The sequence below is a fragment of the Punctularia strigosozonata genome (genome assembly GCF_000264995.1).
Source record: "Punctularia strigosozonata HHB-11173 SS5 unplaced genomic scaffold PUNSTscaffold_1, whole genome shotgun sequence".
NCBI classification, from domain to species: Eukaryota; Fungi; Basidiomycota; class Agaricomycetes; order Corticiales; family Punctulariaceae; genus Punctularia; species Punctularia strigosozonata.
Window position 1 is genome coordinate 1604599 of NW_006767433.1, and position 15861 is coordinate 1620459.

At 56.7% G+C, this 15861-nt stretch overlaps 7 protein-coding genes and 2 non-coding genes across 9 annotated transcripts; 5 read left to right on the forward strand and 4 right to left on the reverse strand.

Annotated features, from left to right (window-relative positions):
* Positions 1–477: 477 nt before the first annotated feature.
* PUNSTDRAFT_129311 (uncharacterized protein) lies at positions 478–1384 on the forward strand (the record flags this gene model as incomplete). Its single annotated transcript, XM_007378491.1, has 5 exons — positions 478–517; positions 574–740; positions 793–865; positions 918–1276; positions 1337–1384. 5 exons carry the CDS (start codon positions 478–480, stop codon positions 1382–1384), a joined length of 687 nt encoding a protein of 228 aa, XP_007378553.1.
* A 380-nt stretch (positions 1385–1764) lies between these two features.
* On the forward strand, positions 1765–2458 carry PUNSTDRAFT_48573 (histone-fold-containing protein). Its single transcript, XM_007378492.1, has 4 exons — positions 1765–1837; positions 1889–1944; positions 2001–2255; positions 2311–2458. The coding sequence occupies exons 1-4, from the start codon at positions 1798–1800 to the stop codon at positions 2371–2373; spliced, it is 414 nt and encodes a 137-aa protein (XP_007378554.1). The 5' UTR covers positions 1765–1797; the 3' UTR covers positions 2374–2458.
* Positions 2459–2577: 119 nt separating this feature from the next.
* On the forward strand, positions 2578–3317 carry PUNSTDRAFT_28556 (MED6-domain-containing protein; the record flags this gene model as incomplete). The annotated part of the gene is made up of 5 exons (XM_007378493.1): positions 2578–2649; positions 2712–2860; positions 2930–3021; positions 3084–3166; positions 3225–3317. Coding segments are annotated over 5 exons (489 nt in total), but the record flags the coding sequence as incomplete, so codon positions are not given.
* A 462-nt stretch (positions 3318–3779) lies between these two features.
* On the reverse strand, positions 3780–4798 carry PUNSTDRAFT_79325 (Adaptor protein complex sigma subunit). Its single transcript, XM_007378494.1, has 4 exons — positions 4681–4798; positions 4337–4623; positions 4133–4280; positions 3780–4080 (listed from the first exon to the last, which is right to left on the reverse strand). Exons 1-4 carry the CDS (start codon positions 4700–4702, stop codon positions 3920–3922), a joined length of 618 nt encoding a protein of 205 aa, XP_007378556.1. The 5' UTR covers positions 4703–4798; the 3' UTR covers positions 3780–3919.
* A 1587-nt stretch (positions 4799–6385) lies between these two features.
* PUNSTDRAFT_t12 lies at positions 6386–6457 on the reverse strand. The gene has a single exon. It is a non-coding gene; the product is annotated as a tRNA-Thr (tRNA).
* A 142-nt stretch (positions 6458–6599) lies between these two features.
* Positions 6600–9384, forward strand: PUNSTDRAFT_79327 (MCM-domain-containing protein; the record flags this gene model as incomplete). Its single annotated transcript, XM_007378495.1, has 10 exons — positions 6600–6748; positions 6800–6926; positions 6974–7561; positions 7605–7812; positions 7868–8097; positions 8152–8472; positions 8527–8651; positions 8706–8834; positions 8888–9244; positions 9302–9384. The coding sequence occupies 10 exons, from the start codon at positions 6603–6605 to the stop codon at positions 9312–9314; spliced, it is 2244 nt and encodes a 747-aa protein (XP_007378557.1). The 3' UTR covers positions 9315–9384.
* Positions 9385–9448: 64 nt separating this feature from the next.
* Positions 9449–9540, forward strand: PUNSTDRAFT_t3. Its single transcript has one exon. It is a non-coding gene; the product is annotated as a tRNA-Lys (tRNA).
* A 345-nt stretch (positions 9541–9885) lies between these two features.
* Positions 9886–12025, reverse strand: PUNSTDRAFT_59043 (HCP-like protein; the record flags this gene model as incomplete). The annotated part of the gene is made up of 3 exons (XM_007378496.1): positions 9886–10674; positions 10730–11302; positions 11363–12025. 3 exons carry the CDS (start codon positions 12023–12025, stop codon positions 9886–9888), a joined length of 2025 nt encoding a protein of 674 aa, XP_007378558.1.
* Positions 12026–13185: 1160 nt separating this feature from the next.
* Positions 13186–15684, reverse strand: PUNSTDRAFT_56843 (catalase; the record flags this gene model as incomplete). Its single annotated transcript, XM_007378497.1, has 6 exons — positions 13186–14223; positions 14280–14620; positions 14682–14882; positions 14938–15154; positions 15208–15466; positions 15527–15684. 6 exons carry the CDS (start codon positions 15682–15684, stop codon positions 13186–13188), a joined length of 2214 nt encoding a protein of 737 aa, XP_007378559.1.
* Positions 15685–15861: the final 177 nt, after the last annotated feature.

Genomic DNA, 15861 nt, shown 5'->3' on the forward strand with positions numbered 1-15861 from the left:
AATACTGAAAAGACGCGTATGCGCTCAGATGCCTGAGTGACTGTTGCGTGATCGCAGATCCAGAGAACGACGATCCGGTTCCAAAGTTAATCACGAGTGTACAGTTAGATCCAAATGGCACAGTAGAGTCACAAGCGGTAGTAAGCTCGGATGCAAGTTCAGAGTGGCTCTATTAGCCAGAGGACCAGGCCAACGCGTGGCTTCAAGCTGAGGCGCGAGCACAGCCATTGGCTTCTCCCCAGAAGTCATCCCGATCATCCCATACTTATGCTCCCGCTCCTGAAACCTAGACCGGTCTGCTGCCGTATCCCCTTTTCCTTCACTCGACTAGGCAGGAGTAGCTCGGCTACAGCTTACACTTTGCGCCGCGGATTTCGAACAGACCGTCACGACTATGGTCCGAAGAGGTCCACAAAGATCGTTCTATTCAGCACGCTGTCTGTTGTATCGGCTGCGTCCTGGTACTGGTTCGCGTCGATGATATGGCTTGACGCGGAGTCTCCGGTTGAAGTACGAGGTCAGTATTCAACAAAGCTCTGTTGACACCGCGTAGTGACATATCAGCGTACGCAGCCGATCCCGCCACGTCGATCGAGTTCCCCAGGACCATTGTGGTGCAATCTAAAACACCCCTACCGCCGTTCCAACTCGTCGGTCTCGGTGTGCGCACAGTTTCCTTCCTGGGCATCAAGGTTTACTCTGTGGCATTCTATGCTGACCTTGCCAATCCACGCCTGAACGTATGTTCATTCGCTCTCAATGTCCCATTTTCTGGATTAACCGATTTTTCAGATCCCTATTGATGCACCGCCGGAGGAGAAGATAAACCACCTCGTCCGCAACACCGCATGCATGCTTCGGATAGGTGCGGTCAGAAGTTCTGGTCCCATATGGGTGGTGCTAAGCCGTATAGGTAGTTCCGACCCGTAATACATCCTTCACCCACCTTCGCGACGGCTTCATCCGAGCGCTCCAAGGTCGGATTGCATCGCTAAAACAACGAAACCAGATTACGCTAGAGGAGGAACTGAACGCCGGCTCGCCCATTCGCAAGCTCAAGTCTCTTTTCCCAAATTCACCTTTGAAAAAAGGCGAACCGTTAGACATTATCCTTACTGCACCCCCCGACGAAGACGAGAAGAGGCGGTACCAGAGGCTTACTGGCAAAGAGCCGGCCAGATCATTGATAGTCAGGGACTTGGGCGCAATCCAGGATGACTGGGTTTCCACGGAATTCGTGATGGCTTATTTTGAAGGGGAGGGTCTGAGTCCTGCGGTAAGTTAGAACCTGCCAGACTTTGTTTGGTATGCTTTGAAGTGACACTTTACATTACAGCTTAGGAAGGATGTCATCGAGGGCGTGTCCAATTTCGGGCGGAAGTGAAGTCCAGTCAACCATGCGAAGCCGCGTGGTAGTCAATGTGATGTACACAGATAGTATTTGAACTCATAAAGCCTTGCTATACTATCTACAATGTCGCCGACATATAGGGCCGATGACGGATATGTTCAAAATTGAGCCAACGACAGTGTTACGCAACCATTAATGGCACGTTGCACCAACGTTGCACTCAACAAATTCAAATTGAAAGCGGCATGGATAGGTGGCAGTGCCACACCTATGTCACATGACATTGGCACGCCGATCAATACACGTGCCGACGCGTCCGTTGAACGCGAGACAGGGGCTCCTGGTATAAAAACCCTCGCTAGACAGCCCGCCACCTTCAACCTGCACACCCTACCTCGCACCTCGTCGACCCCCTATCCACCACCTTACCCTACCTAAACTCAGCAATGGCCCGCACTAAGCAAACCGCCCGCAAGTCCACTGGTGGTAAGCCTGCTTCATGGTATAATCAGAAGATTTCTCACTAAGTCAATATAGGTAAGGCCCCGCGTAAGCAACTCGCCGCAAAGTCGGCGCGCAAAACCGCCGCTACCGTAAGTCATCAACGAACTAAAGTTTCAACTTAGTCGCTAACTTGTGGATCCGTTAGGCAACTGGCGGTGTAAAGAAGCCTCACCGCTTCCGCCCTGGTACCGTTGCCCTCCGCGAGATCCGCCGATACCAAAAGTCCACCGAGCTTCTCATCCGGAAGCTTCCCTTCCAGCGTCTGGTCCGTGAGATTGCTCAGGACTTCAAGACCGACCTTCGCTTCCAGTCGTCCGCCGTCATGGCCCTTCAGGAAGCGGCGGAAGCCTACCTTGTATCTCTCTTTGAAGACACCAACCTTGCCGCCATCCACGCGAAGGTATGTTAGCTATTCGCGGTATAGTACGCGGGAGCTGATTTATGCTTGCTCTCAGCGTGTCACTATACAGCCCAAGGACCTCGCACTGGCCCGTCGTTTACGGGGCGAGCGTACTTAAGCTTTCACCGTATCAGGGCTCGCTGTCACACTGTACTTGTACGACATTGCTAGATATTATTCGCAATTCATTCTATTATATTCGAGGCTCAAATCCATCGTGTGACTGTCTGATTTTCTGAATGCGCGGAAGGATCACGTCTGTGTGCATCGCCACCGTACCTGGCAGTTCAGGCTTGATCGTGTTCTTGGCCCATTCTTCGCCATGGATCTTAACGACCTCCACCCACCAGATGATTCCAGTTCCCAGTCTTTTATATGGCACGAATGGCTTCAGGTTGTTTCTGTTTCAAGCCACTTCAATTATTTGCTTGCACTAAACACATTCGCATGGAATAGGCCAATGGTCCATTGACGACCCAGAACGCGTTCGAGTATTTCGCGACGTCCAGGTTCTACGACAAGCAGAGCAACAACCAAGTTCTACGCATGCAAACCATGCATACAGGGCAAATAATGACTCCAGCACAAGAAGAGGAAGAACTGAAGTCAGTGCACATTCTTGACAATCCTCCCTCTTGTGCGTCATGATGAGCGGTTGATTAAATATGTGATAGACGATTCACCGGCGTAGAGTTTGCTCTGGTACATGCTGCTGCGCCAACACTGTTCATTATACACAAGCGCGAGCGTTTGTCGCCATCAGAAGGTGCGTTGCACACCTGAAGCCTGTGCAGAGATTTGCAGAGATTGTGTAATGCTCTTCTACAGTTCGACCCCTCGCGGTGTACTTCATCATGAACAACCGCATATATCCATCTCCCGACGTATACGCCGTCGTCGCCAATAGATTGGTAATTGGCCTTGAGCTCCTTTTGATGTCTGCTCAGTGACAGCTCTTCCTCGTTCCAGCTGACGACAGTACACTCTCTGCAATCCTCGCTTGATACCTTGCGCAGGCATCGACCCGCACACGCGCCTCGCACCGGCTTCATCTGGCCTATCGTTGAGAAAGAGGATAATGCACTCGATCAGAAGCAAAATCAACTTGAAAGCGGCGAGCCTGCCGCAACAGAACCCTTGATACGTACCCAGGACACGACGGTCCCCGACGCTTCGGCCAAAGCTGCCAAGTCAGGCCCTGGGAAGAGGATGCAAAACAATTTTCTTATGTTCAACGCTATGCGGACAACTGCTGCACATTCCAATGCCGTATTTGCGGCGCGGAAAGCGGCGAAGGATGCCGAGACGTCGAAAGCCCCGCCGCGCGAGAACATACAACCATCCAATGCGCAAACACCAGTAAGGTCAAGTGCCACACCAGCGCGAGGCGGTTCTCCGGCTAGAACGGCAAAACCTACAACTCCTGCAGCTGTCGTGGATGCGAAGAGTGAACCGGTGAAAAGTGCACCAGGCCAAGGCAAGAAAAAGCGAAAGCGTACGCAGTCGGCCTACGTTAATGAGAGTCAGATTACTCAAGATGTTGTATCCAGGTACTTTGCCAGCTACTCCAGCGCCGACATGACTTCCGAATGATAGTCCGTGTATTCTATTTCATATACGATACTATGCATTGTTACGACGTCTATGGAGTCTCCTCGCGCCCTTCACCGTGCACCAACGCCGGCAAATTTGTTTGTTAACCAGCCTAGGGGGGTCTGCAAGCCTTGCAAACCGGCGTTCACGCTGCGGCCCCCCATGCTGCTGCCTAGCGCAAGCGGGTTTGCTGACGCAAAGGATGCTTTGCGAGCTTGCGCAGATTGTTGGACTAAGCGTCATAGTTCAGCGGTTCCTAGCACGGGACATAACCTAGAGCGTACCGGAAAGATCGATCTCCTCGACATTTGTCTCAAGGACAAGTCCGCCTTGTATGATCTCCGAGAGAATGTAATGAACCTCGTCGAAGTGAAACACGAGATCCAATTCGCATACGTTCTCAAACGCCCGATCCAGTGACTCGACGAATACCTAATCCGAGATATAGCAAATAAAGAAAGGTGCAAGAGCTCCGATACGTGACTTACCTGGATCAGATCCAAAACTCCGAGCTCACTCTCCGCACCATCCACGACGAACACGAAGTAAAGGGTGGCATAACTCCGGTACACGACCCTGAGCCTTTCCTCCTCGTCCTTTCGGCCCAGATATTCCTCGAGTTCGGGTGCGTCAAGGAAGTTGCATAATCCTATTTGTCGTTGCGAGATCAGGGAAAAGATCTTCTGTACCAGGGGCTGAGTTCGGGCTTGGGAGTGCGCGACTTGATCAAGGGGTGTATAGAACTTTGTGAGACGAGGGACCCCAGAGGTGTTGACTGAAAGCAGAACAATCAGAGGTTGCAAACATCCATAACTCCGCCTGTGATACTCACAGATGAGGACAGCGTGGATCATCGTGAGCAGACCTATTTCCGTTGGTTTGGTACTTGTGAATGATAACGGCAGTATTTGTACCGTGATCCGCAGGCCGTTGTCTGTCCAATGAGGTCTGGAGGGTTTTACGCCATAGCTGAAGGCAGCGCAACGATGTCTGAGACTTGAGTCTGCGACGCGTTTTTCGAATATACGCACACGTAAACCACGGTAACTATGCTACACTTGTTCAATCATCTATGCTTCAACCACGCTGTTCTCCGAATCTGGCAGGCTGTAGTATTTCATCGAACATGTGGTCGGTCTGGCAGTAGACAAGATGTTCCACTGTGATTGCTACGGATATACCGATGCGGTCGCAGAATCGTATCTCCCAACAACCCGGCGCCTCTCTACACCCCGAATGCTGTCAAGTGTCCTTCCAAGGTGTCCCTCCACTGCTGCCATAAGTTCTGCCTCTGGTCTCTGGGACAAACTTCGACGATCGCTCGCAAAAAGTTTTGCGATTTCTGCATGTGTTCCTGCCTCTCCGACGTGAATCGGGCATCCTCGAGGACTCGTGTTCCCCGCTCCTTGCATTTTTCGCGCACGAGATCCCAGAGATAATTTCTCTCCTTGATTGCCTTTTCCGAGTATATTCCTGGCATGAGGAACGCGCCCACGGGGTCCCAGCGCTGCAACGGAACGACTGTTGCAAATTCCCAATCGATAATCGCTGTTATACGGTTTGTCTCTGAGTCCCACAGGACGTTGCCAAAGTGCAGATCTTTATGAGCCAGGCGCAGTGTTGTCCTGTCAAGTTCCGCAGCGCGCTCCGGAAGGCTTCGTTGAAACTGCTCTAGCCTAGGGATGAGATCTCGCATACAAGCCAAATATTGATGTATCTTTATGCAATAGATGTACTTTGCCATGTGCGCGGAGATGTAGGCAGTGTAACTCGGAAATGGGCCTGTAATGTTTAGGGAATCGAATGTCTCTCCAGGAAAACACGCCTCGATGTCAGGGATCTGCCAGAAAGTCTCTTCGAGCACAGGCCCGGTACCACATGCTCATTTTGAAGAACAAGACCGCCGATATGGTTCCATGAATGCTTGTGTAGTTCCACAACCACATCAAGGAGTTGATTCACCAATACGTCCTTCCGCGCGTTATCACAGGCCATTTCCGTGTCCTCCCAAACGAGATCCAGACTGCGCCCAGTCACACGCTCCATCAGAATATACTCGTGTCCGAGGGGATTTGCAGAGGATGTGTCGAAAGCGAGGATCTTTGGGACCGGTACCGCGGTGTTTTGCCGCAACCACGTAATGACCAACCTCGTTGGCAGTCTTGATTCGAGGAATATGTAGACCAGAGACTCGCAAGATCAATGACGAGGTGGGAACGCCCGAGATGATCCCTTCGGCATAGTCGAGACGGTAAATCGAGTGATACTGGGCTATGGTCTGGGACGCAGTGATCGAGGATGGTTTCGGTAATGCCAGATGCTCTAGAAGAGACGTGATCATCTGATCTGGTATCGGAGCGGGAAGATACGCCCTCGGGTTAGCCATTGCTGCAGGCAATGATTTAGGAGGATCCTGAGCATTATGCAGTTAGCATGAGCTTTGCCCACTTTCGATAGAAAACAATGACAGCATACACACGTTTTCTTCGGTCGTGGAGATGGAACAGGTTAGCCACCTATTGACGGTGAAAAACATATTCCCACTAGCCGACTTGAACGACTGACCTCGTCATTACTAGTGACGCGCTCTACCACTGAGCTAAGCGGGAGTTGTCAACGTAGCAATCTTATTCAACTATATTATGTACGTGCTCTTCACCCTCCATCACGACGCGCCCTGCCCTAAGGAGCCTCATTTGACGCGTCGCACGCGTCCCTTGCCACAGTACTCGGTCTCCTTCACACCCCCCCGTCATGTCCGGTTTTGACGCCAATCATGTATATTCCGTATCTGTGCACGATCCAGCGCCTATATCAGCGCCTGAATCTGCTTCTGAGAACGAGCGATTGCTTCTTGACTTTCTCCTACAGTACCGGGTTGGAGGAGAGTTCATCTACAGGCGCGTATCACTCTGCGGCATTCTCAGACCAACGACTGAAGAATACCACAGGGATAAGCTGAGAGCAAATCTTCTCCTGAAGCAACACCAGTTGGAGGTGGACCTTCGGCATGTCGGACTCTACCACGACGAGCTGGCACACGCAATCCAGGACCGACCGGCGGATATCCTCCCTCTGGTGCGCATAGCTGTGACTTCTTTCGGACGTCTTTAATTGGTCTTCAGTTTGAAAACGCTGCCACGAAAGCCGCTCGGGCTATTCTCTTTCCTCTGGCGGGCGGGTCAGAAGAACGAACGGAAGCCGCCGCCCAGTCCATCCCCAAAGTCCAGATAACCGTCAAGTCCGGCCTGAATCTCTCCCAGTTTCGTGATCTTACTGCAGACACTATGAATAAGTTGGTTCGAGTGCCGGGCATCGTCATCTCTGCTTCCGTACTCTCTTCAAGAGCTACCAAGTTGCACCTTCAGTGTCGAGCATGTCGATCTACCAAGATTATATATCCCGCTGGTGGACTTGGAGGCATCGGAAGTGGAGCGGACAGAGGCCTGCCTCGGGTTTGCGACGCGCCGGAAGTAGAGAACCAGAAGAAAGATTGCCCCATGGACCCGTATATGATCGTTCATTCCAAATCGACCTTCACCGATCACCAGACGTTGAAGCTCCAAGAAGCTCCTGACATGGTCCCTGTTGGAGAACTTCCCAGGCATATGCTTCTCTCGGCCGACCGGCACTTGACTGGCAAAGTCGTCCCTGGGTCAAGGGTGATTGCCACGGGAATATACTCGACGTTTCAGTCAGCTAAGAATGTATGTGTTACCACTTGTATTGGAGATCGCGGCTTACACCTTCTCATAGAAAAGCTCTGGAGCGTCAGCGTTGCGGACACCGTACCTTCGTGTCGTACATCTCGAGTTGTCTTCACCATCGGCTGCAAGCGGCTCGAACCCCTTCGGCGTCCAGTTCGCGCCTGAGGAGGAAGAAGAGTTCGGTGACATGGCTCGTAGTCCAGACTTCTATGAGCGATTCGCGAAGAGCGTGGCTCCTAGCATCTACGGCAGTCTAGGTAATCATCTTGGTAATGTTCGTCCCATACAGTGATGCTCACCTGCCCGCCACAGATATCAAGAAAGCCATAACTTGTCTGCTATTCGGCGGGTCCAAGAAGATTCTACCTGATGGAATGCGCCTTCGAGGAGACATCAACGTGCTCCTGCTCGGGGATCCTGGTACAGCAAAGAGTCAACTGCTGAAGTTCGTGGAGAAGGTTGCGCCCATCGCTGTCTACACCTCTGGCAAGGGGTCTAGTGCCGCTGGTCTAACAGCCTCCGTGCAGAGAGATGCCGTATCTGTGAGCTCTTGCATGATTCGACAAGCATACCGGCCAGTGACTGTCGTTCCCTAGCGCGAGTTTTACCTTGAAGGTGGTGCTATGGTTCTCGCGGATACAGGAGTTGTTTGCATAGATGAATTCGACAAGATGCGCGATGAAGATCGCGTGGCAATTCACGAAGCCATGGAACAGCAGACCATCTCCATCGCCAAGGCCGGTATCACTACAGTCCTCAACTCGAGGACCAGCGTGCTCGCTGCCGCCAATCCTGTTTGGGGTCGATATGATGAGGGTCGCAGCCCTGGCGAAAACATCGATTTTCAGACTACCATATTGTCTCGATTCGACATGATCTTCATCGTCAGAGACGAACATAACGAAGCTAGGGACACTGTAAGACCCCCTTGCTTGAACCAGGATCTTCTACTTACCGTATTTACCGCCCAGATGATAGCTAAGCATGTTATGAACATCCACATGAATCGGCCAACCCAGAACGCGGATGAGAATGGCGAAACGGTTGGCGAAATCGATCTCGACAAGATGAAACGCTACATTGCGTACTGCAAAGCGTAAGTTTATACGAGTCACGAGCGGGTCGCGTCCATAACCACCTTTGCCTCCAGGAAATGCGCACCCCGACTATCTGCAGAAGCCCAGGAGATGCTGAGTAGTCACTTCGTCGCACTGCGGAAACAAGTCCAACAAGTCGAACGAGACAACGACGAGCGAAGTTCGATCCCGATCACTGTTCGGTAAGTGTCAAATTTCCCTCACGATCTCCTCGCGCTCATTACGTGGTCCTCAGTCAATTGGAAGCCATTATCCGGATATCGGAGTCGCTAGCCAAGATGACGCTCACACCCGTGGTACAAAACCATCACGTCGATGAGGCAATTCGTCTCTTCAAGTTTTCCACTATGGATGCCGTATCGGCTGGATCCGTGGACGGCCTGTCTCGCGGCGACCTCAACAACGAGATGAGCAGAATCGAGAAGGAGCTCCGGAGACGGCTGCCCGTGGGATGGAGCACGAGCTATCAGAGTCTTGTGCGCGAGTTCGTTACGCAACAGGGGTATTCAAGCCATGCTCTTGAGCGGACGCTCTTTGTCTTGGAGAAGAGGGAGATCATACGATTCACTGGCCAGAAGAAGGTGGTGCATCGGTATGTCCTTGTCATTTTCGCTGGTGTGCAGAGCTAACCGACATCTCTCCATCTCAGAGTGGGTGTATGAAGATGGTTTGTCGGATATACCGTCCATCAGCACTAGTTTTCTTCTTGTATTCCTCGCTTGTATATTAGTGACCGGCTGAGATCATTTGTTCAGTCGGAATGGGGATCCACGCGGGAGGCGCACAATAGTATATCGCCCGCCTAGCTCAATCGGATAGAGCGTCAGACTCTTAACACTGATTGGTGCGGCGATCTGAAGGCTGCGAGTTCGACCCTCGCGGTGGGCTAGTACTTTTGCGATCTTTCCCCTCATCACCGCACAGCCTGCGCATACCTTTTGCCAGTTTTTGCCAGTGATTGCGAGCCAGTCAACACCCTAGTAACTTGCCTGCATGTTCATTACTGACTACGACTAATGGTATGAACCGAGATGTGTTTCGTGATGCGTCTCTTGTCCCACTATCCCATAAACAACTCGACGAAACCGAGATATGCAATGTGCGGGGGCAACCATATCATACATTGTACGTGACCGTTCGCTACTAAGCGTCCCGGGAACGAGGCCATTCCATCCATATCAGCCGAACGAGATCCAGATACGCACCCGTATATCCTTCGCCACTGGGGGCGCTTCACATGATGATGCACTCCTTGTCCTCGAGCTTTCCGCTCTGAATGCCCATCTCCGCAAACGTCGTCGGCCCCGCCGGCTTGGGCCGGTCGGGCGCGGGGCTCCCGGCGTTCGGTCGCTGCTGTGGCTGGCCACCCGGCGTAGCGGACTGCTCGCGGCCGGGACGCTGCCCGGGCGGGCGGAACGCAGGCGACTGCTCGCGCGGAGGTCCTTGTCCGGGGCTCTGCGCGCGCCCCGGCCCCGGCGCCCCAGGCGGCGGAGCCGATCCGAACCCGGGGTCGGCGAGCGTGTACCGGTGCGCGTTGGGGTGCGCGCGGGGCGGGTTCGGCCGCGCAAAGCTGGCGGGGTCGGGCGAGGTGTCGGCGTGCGACGGGCGGCGGGGCTCGGGCCCCTGGGTGGCGCCGAGAGGCGCAGGCGGCGACGCCGTGTCGGCATGCGACGGGCGCCGCTGCTGGTAGCCGAGCGGGGGCACCTGCGCGGGGGCGAGACTCGGGCTCGTGTGCGCGCTCGAGGGTCCCGCAGCCGGAGCGGGAAAAGGCGCGGGGCCGGGCGCGGGCGGCTGCGCCAGCGAGTTTTGGCGGATGACGTTGACGATGCGTTGTCCCTCGGCAGCTTGCTGCGTCCGCGCGGGTGCGGCACCGGGCCGCGCGTCGGAACGCTGCTTGGCCTGCGTCCGTTTGCGGACGAGGGTGTTCTCGGTAAGCACGTCGTGCTCTTGCCGACTGAGCGACTGGTCCTGCGCGAGCGCCGCGAGCCGCTCTTTCGCGTCGGCGTTGCCGTGGTCCGCAGCCTGCAGTCGAATGATCAGCCGAAAAGCTCGGCGAAACGGGCGCATACATACGCACCCTCGTGTACCACTTCCTCGCCGCCTGCATATCCTTGGGCCCGCCGACGCCGACCTCGGCGTAGTACCCCATCGCGAACTCGGCGCTCGGAAGACCCTTGCGCGCCGCCTTCTCCGCAAACGTGTACGCGAGCGCCTCGTCCTTCTCGAAGCAGCCCTCGGCGCCGCAGAGGAACCACTTGGAGAGCGCCATGTCGGCCTCGATCTCGCCCTGCTGACTCGCGAGCGAGTAGTACTGCACGCTGAGGAGCGGGTCGAACGGGAACGGCGCCTGCGCGAACTCGTACGCGTGCCCGAGCTTGTACTGCGCCGGCGCGAAGTTGAGGTAGGCGGCGCGCTCGAGGTGCCGGCGCGCCTCGGCCTCGCGCGAGGAGCCAGGGGGGAGCACAGAGGCGAACGTCTGGGGCGGGATCGACACGTGCGAGAACTCGTCGAGGAGGAGGAGGCCGAGCACGTAGGCCGGTTGCGGACAGGCGACCGTTGCAAGGGTTGCCGCGCGTTGGAGGAGGGGCACCGCAACAGTCGAGTTCGCGGGCAAGCCCAACTGACCCATAAGATGCGCCATTCCCATGCGCTGCAACCGCGTATATCGTCAGTGAACGATCAGCGCACGCACGCGGAGTCAGCAACGTACGTATAAGCAGCTCTCGACGTTGAGCTTGACGCCGCGCTCGAAGCAGTCGCGCGCGTGCTGCGCATCGTTGACCGACTCGTACTCCCTCCCGAGCCGGAACCACGCCGCATGGTGTCCGTTGCGCGCCGCGAGCTCGAAATCGCGGAAGGCCGTGCGCGGGCTGCGGGGGACGAGGTCCGGGAACTGGCCCGTGTTCGCGAGCGTCGCGCGGAGGTAGACCGCCTCGGCGACGTGGGGCGGCATCTGCTGGCCCGCCGCGGCAGACGAGGCGAGCTGGAGGACGATCGGGACTGCAGCGAGAGCGAGGCGTTGCAGCGTCGGGTCGGTGATGCGCGCGGGCCCCGTGACAGGGTCGGTTCCGGCCGCGGCGGAGGCGCCGCCGGCAGCGGACGCGGGCTGGAGGCGATCGACGAGGAGGAGGACGTCGCGGCACCACGCGATGCGCTGCGTGGGGTCGTGCGCCGGGTTCTGGATGGTGTCCAAGGCGGCGGAGAGCGTGGGGATGGCGGGCAGCGGGGCGGTGAGCGAGGGTGCGCCGCCGGAGAGCTGGCGCGGCGGCGAGGGCGACTTGGCGGGCGGGCCGTAGGTCGAAAACGTGGACGGCTGGCGATGGTGCGGCGGCTGTTGCTGCCCGGTGGGCGCGCCGAAGCTGAGGGCGGCCATGGACGCGGAGAGCGAGTCGTTCGCTTGTTGTTGCGGCGGGGGCGGGGAGGCGAATCCGCCTGGCCCGCCGGGGAACCCGAGCGGTGGTGATGCGCCGTATGACTGCGGTGGAGGGGGCGAACTCATGTTCCAGCCGTTCCACGCGCCCTGGGGAGGTGGGGCGGGCGAAGGTCCCCGCTGCTGCTGGGGAACGACGAAGCCCGGGTTGAGGTTGATCTGGGGCATTCCCGGGGGCGGAGGGCTCGAGTAGGGCGCGGGGGCGTAGCTGGAGGGCGGCGGAGGTGCGTAGGACGTTGCGGCTTGCTCGTCCAGCGTGCGTGCCATCTGTTTACATACGGGCTCGCGTCAGCGTTACGAACTCTGGGCGCTGGGAAGGCGATAGATGCGGAAACGTGGGCACGGGATGGAAATAGGCATCGCATCGCCCGAGAGGGAAGACAGAAGCGAGGGCTCGGATAAAAAAAAGTGGGGGGAGGGGGAGGAAGACGATCCTCACGTTGGCAGGGAGATCGGGCGTGATCTTGTGCGGCCTCGGTGCGACGAGCGGGTCCTCCCAGTGCGGACGCGAGCCGTAGTACTCGTCGTCCTGCTCGGGCCTATAGTTGGGTGGGAGCGGGGGCACGGGCGGCGGTAGGCTCGACTGCCTCGACGGGTGGGCGGCCTGCTGTTCGTACGGGTTCGGCCGCGGCGGCACGGGCGGGAGAGACATGATGATTGTCGTGCTCGGTGTGGTCGAGGGAGATCGGAGTGTCGGGATGTGCAAGGAGTGCGTAGACGAGCGCGATCCTCGCTTTTGAAGGCGGAGTGTGAGCAGAGTTGCCGGAGCGACCGACGGGGCAGCCTGTGCTGTCTGCGCCGGGAATATCGACTCGTCCTGTATCGCCTTCGCCTGCTGCGGGGGCACGCCTCTGCAACTGCCTGATCCGTTCGCAGCGATTCGCAATATACGAGATCAATGGGCCGGTGCAAGACGTCCTCGCGCGACGCGAGGGTGGCAGCCGCAGCAGTATACCATCTCTTCCTTACGACATGACACACTCATCCATCCGACATCGCAGGAGGGCAATATACATTACACTACACACACGTACTTCTGTTGATACAGCTTCGTGATTTACTCTCGCTTCTGTCCGATCAATCGCCGCCAGCCTCACCTCCTCTCAGTAGGCCACCTTGTCCGTCAAGCCGTCCAACTCCCGCTCGTAGCACCGATGAAGGCTGACTTGGTATATGAAGTTGGCCACGAACCCAGTCTCGGACGGGCCAATCTTCACGCTGTCCGTCGCCGCAGACGATGTGTCGTACTTGCCCGTCGTCACTACGCCGTAACTGGTCGTCACCGCGTCGCTCGACAGAGACTGCGCCAGCTTCACGCTCGGCAGCTGCACCGCGTCCCGCAAGAACAACACGCCCTCGCCAATCGCGCCAATCGCCTTGCAGTGACCAAACGCTTCACGAACCCAGTGCACCGCTCGACCGAGCTCGGCTAACTTCTGCACATGCTCGCCGGACGGGATGATCAACGCATCGAACAGCGTCGACCGCTGATCCTCGAAGTGGTGGTCCGCCTGCAGGCTTCCGCCGCCCGCCGCTTGGATCTTGCCCCGCCGCGGCCCGATCACGTACGAGTTCGCCATACACGACTTGATCAACGCCCGGATGCCCTGCACCTCGGCCAGGTTGAAGCCGTCCGCGACGAGGATGGCGATCCGCCGGCCGGCGACGGTGGGCTTCTCAGGCACGAACGTCGTCTGCGACACCTTTGTCTTGTGGCCTGGGTTCGGACGCAGGGGCTTCTCGGGCACGACCCCGCCAACTTTCGTCGCAACCGCCTTGGCGAGCTCGAAGTCGACGTTGTTCAGCAGTTTGGTGTACGTCTCGTACACGACCGGGTCGTCGCAATGCGCAAGCTCGAACGAGAACGCGGCGATCATGTGCGCCTTCTCATGCGGCGCCATCGAGTTGTAAAACATCTGCGCCTGGTTGTAATGCTCCTGGAACTTGGCCCCGCGCACGCGCTGCTTGATGCCGACGATCTTGGTCGCGTGCTCATGGTATCCGCTTTGCTCGGCCGAACTGGGGTTATACATCTGGTGTCGGTTGGGGTAGTAATTGACCTGGCCCCGGTTGATGGTATGACGCATGGCACCGTCGCGGTTGATGTTCATCACAGGGCAGACCGGGCGGTTGATCGGCAGCTGAATACGAACCGTTTCAGCATCTGCATGCGCATATACGACCAGAAATCCCTTACCTCTTGCCAGTTCACGCCAAGACGGGAAATCTGCGTGTCAAAGTAGCTGAAGTTGCGGCCCTGGAGGAGCGGATCGTCGCTGAAGCCGATGCCGGGCACAACGTGAGACGTGCAGAACGCGACCTGCTCCGTCTCGGGGAAGTATTCGTCGACGCAGCGGTTCAGGACCATCTCTCCGACGATCTCTACCGGTACAAGTTCCTCCGGCCAGATCTTGGTAGCATCTAGGATATCGAAGTCGAAGTCGTGCTCCTTCGCCTCAGGAATCACCTGGAGACCAAAGAACCACTTGGGGAAGGCACCGCTCCTGATAGCCTCTTCCAGGTCCTTGCGGTGGAAGTCTACGCGGTGCTCGTCAGCATCACCGGACCACGGACATACCGGTGCAGTAATAACACCTACCCGGATCCTGGCCGCACACCTTCAGCGCCTCATCCCAGACAAAGCTGTGCACGCCCAATTCGGGAATCCAGTGGAACTTGACGAAGAATCGCTCGCCCTTGGCGTTCAACAGCGTATAGGTGTTAACTCCGAAGCCCTGCATCATCCGGTACGATCGCGGGATTGCGCGATCCGACATTGCCCACATTACCATATGCGTCGCTACAGAAGCGAGTTCAGCGAACGAACTCTGTTTCAGGTTGAAAGACGCGCGTACCCTCCGGCTGAAGGCCAACAAAGTCCCAGAAGTTATTGTGCGCGCTCTGACCCTGCGGCACTTCGTTGTGCGGCTCGGGCTTGACAGCGTGTACGAAATCGGGGAACTTGATCGCATCCTGGATGAAGAAGACGGGAATGTTGTTGCCAACGATATCCCAGTTGCCCTCCTCGGTGTAGAACTTGGTCGCAAACCCGCGCACGTCACGCACGGTATCCTGCGCACCAGGATCAGCACCATAGCCTCTTTCGTGGACGAACGCAAGCTTACGGCGCTTCCTCGCGAACCCTGGACGGTACTAAAGCGCACGAAAGTCGGCGTCGTGCGCGACGAGTCGGTAAGTACGGGAGCATAGGTGTATTTGCTCGCGCGGTCGTCGTAGACCTTGAAGTATCCATGGGCGCCAGCGCCTCGCGCATGGACGACACGTTCCGGGATGCGCTCGTGATCAAACCTCATAATCTTCTCGCGCGCGATCTGGTCTTCAAGCAACGACGGACCCGTGGTCGACCCATCCTGGACTTTCAACCTACGCGCGGGTGTCAGCGATGAACGCAGAGGACGCAGAGAGAGGATGGAGAAGGCTGACCAATTGTCGGGATCCTTGATCTTCACGCCGTGATCCGTCCTTTGGACCGAGTCGCCGGTGGTGGGATCCTGTATGTTCTTCTGCAGATCGGCAATCTTCTTGGACGACGTCACACCGGTGACGAGCTCTTGGACCGCCTGCTTCACGGTGGATGCCATTATGCGATATCGTCAGCGGTGGTCGAGAATAGAGTAGTGGTTACGGTAGGAACAAAAAATGAGCCGTCGGCGTCGATTCCCCGAGCCCATCCGCACTCGCATTTTATACGGCGAGCGCCAAAGTTGACGCGTTGAACGTTTCGTTAGTTCGATGGAGAGGAGTTGCTCGACGTCATG

Excerpts from the sequence above, each read along its gene's own strand:
- PUNSTDRAFT_79325 (XM_007378494.1), bottom strand. The coding sequence starts at position 4,702 with ATGATCCACGCTGTCCTCATCT. Across the intron at positions 4,624-4,680 it reads GATCCACGCTGTCCTCATCT|TCAACACCTCTGGGGTCCCT; the intron begins GTGAGTATCACA and ends TTCTGCTTTCAG. Across the intron at positions 4,081-4,132 it reads CGAGGAGATCGATCTTTCCG|TCCAACAATCTGCGCAAGCT; the intron begins GTACGCTCTAGG and ends TATGACGCTTAG.
- PUNSTDRAFT_48573 (XM_007378492.1), top strand. The coding sequence starts at position 1,798 with ATGGCCCGCACTAAGCAAACCGCCCGCAAGTCCACTGGTG. Across the intron at positions 1,838-1,888 it reads CGCCCGCAAGTCCACTGGTG|GTAAGGCCCCGCGTAAGCAA; the intron begins GTAAGCCTGCTT and ends AAGTCAATATAG. Across the intron at positions 2,256-2,310 it reads TTGCCGCCATCCACGCGAAG|CGTGTCACTATACAGCCCAA; the intron begins GTATGTTAGCTA and ends GCTTGCTCTCAG.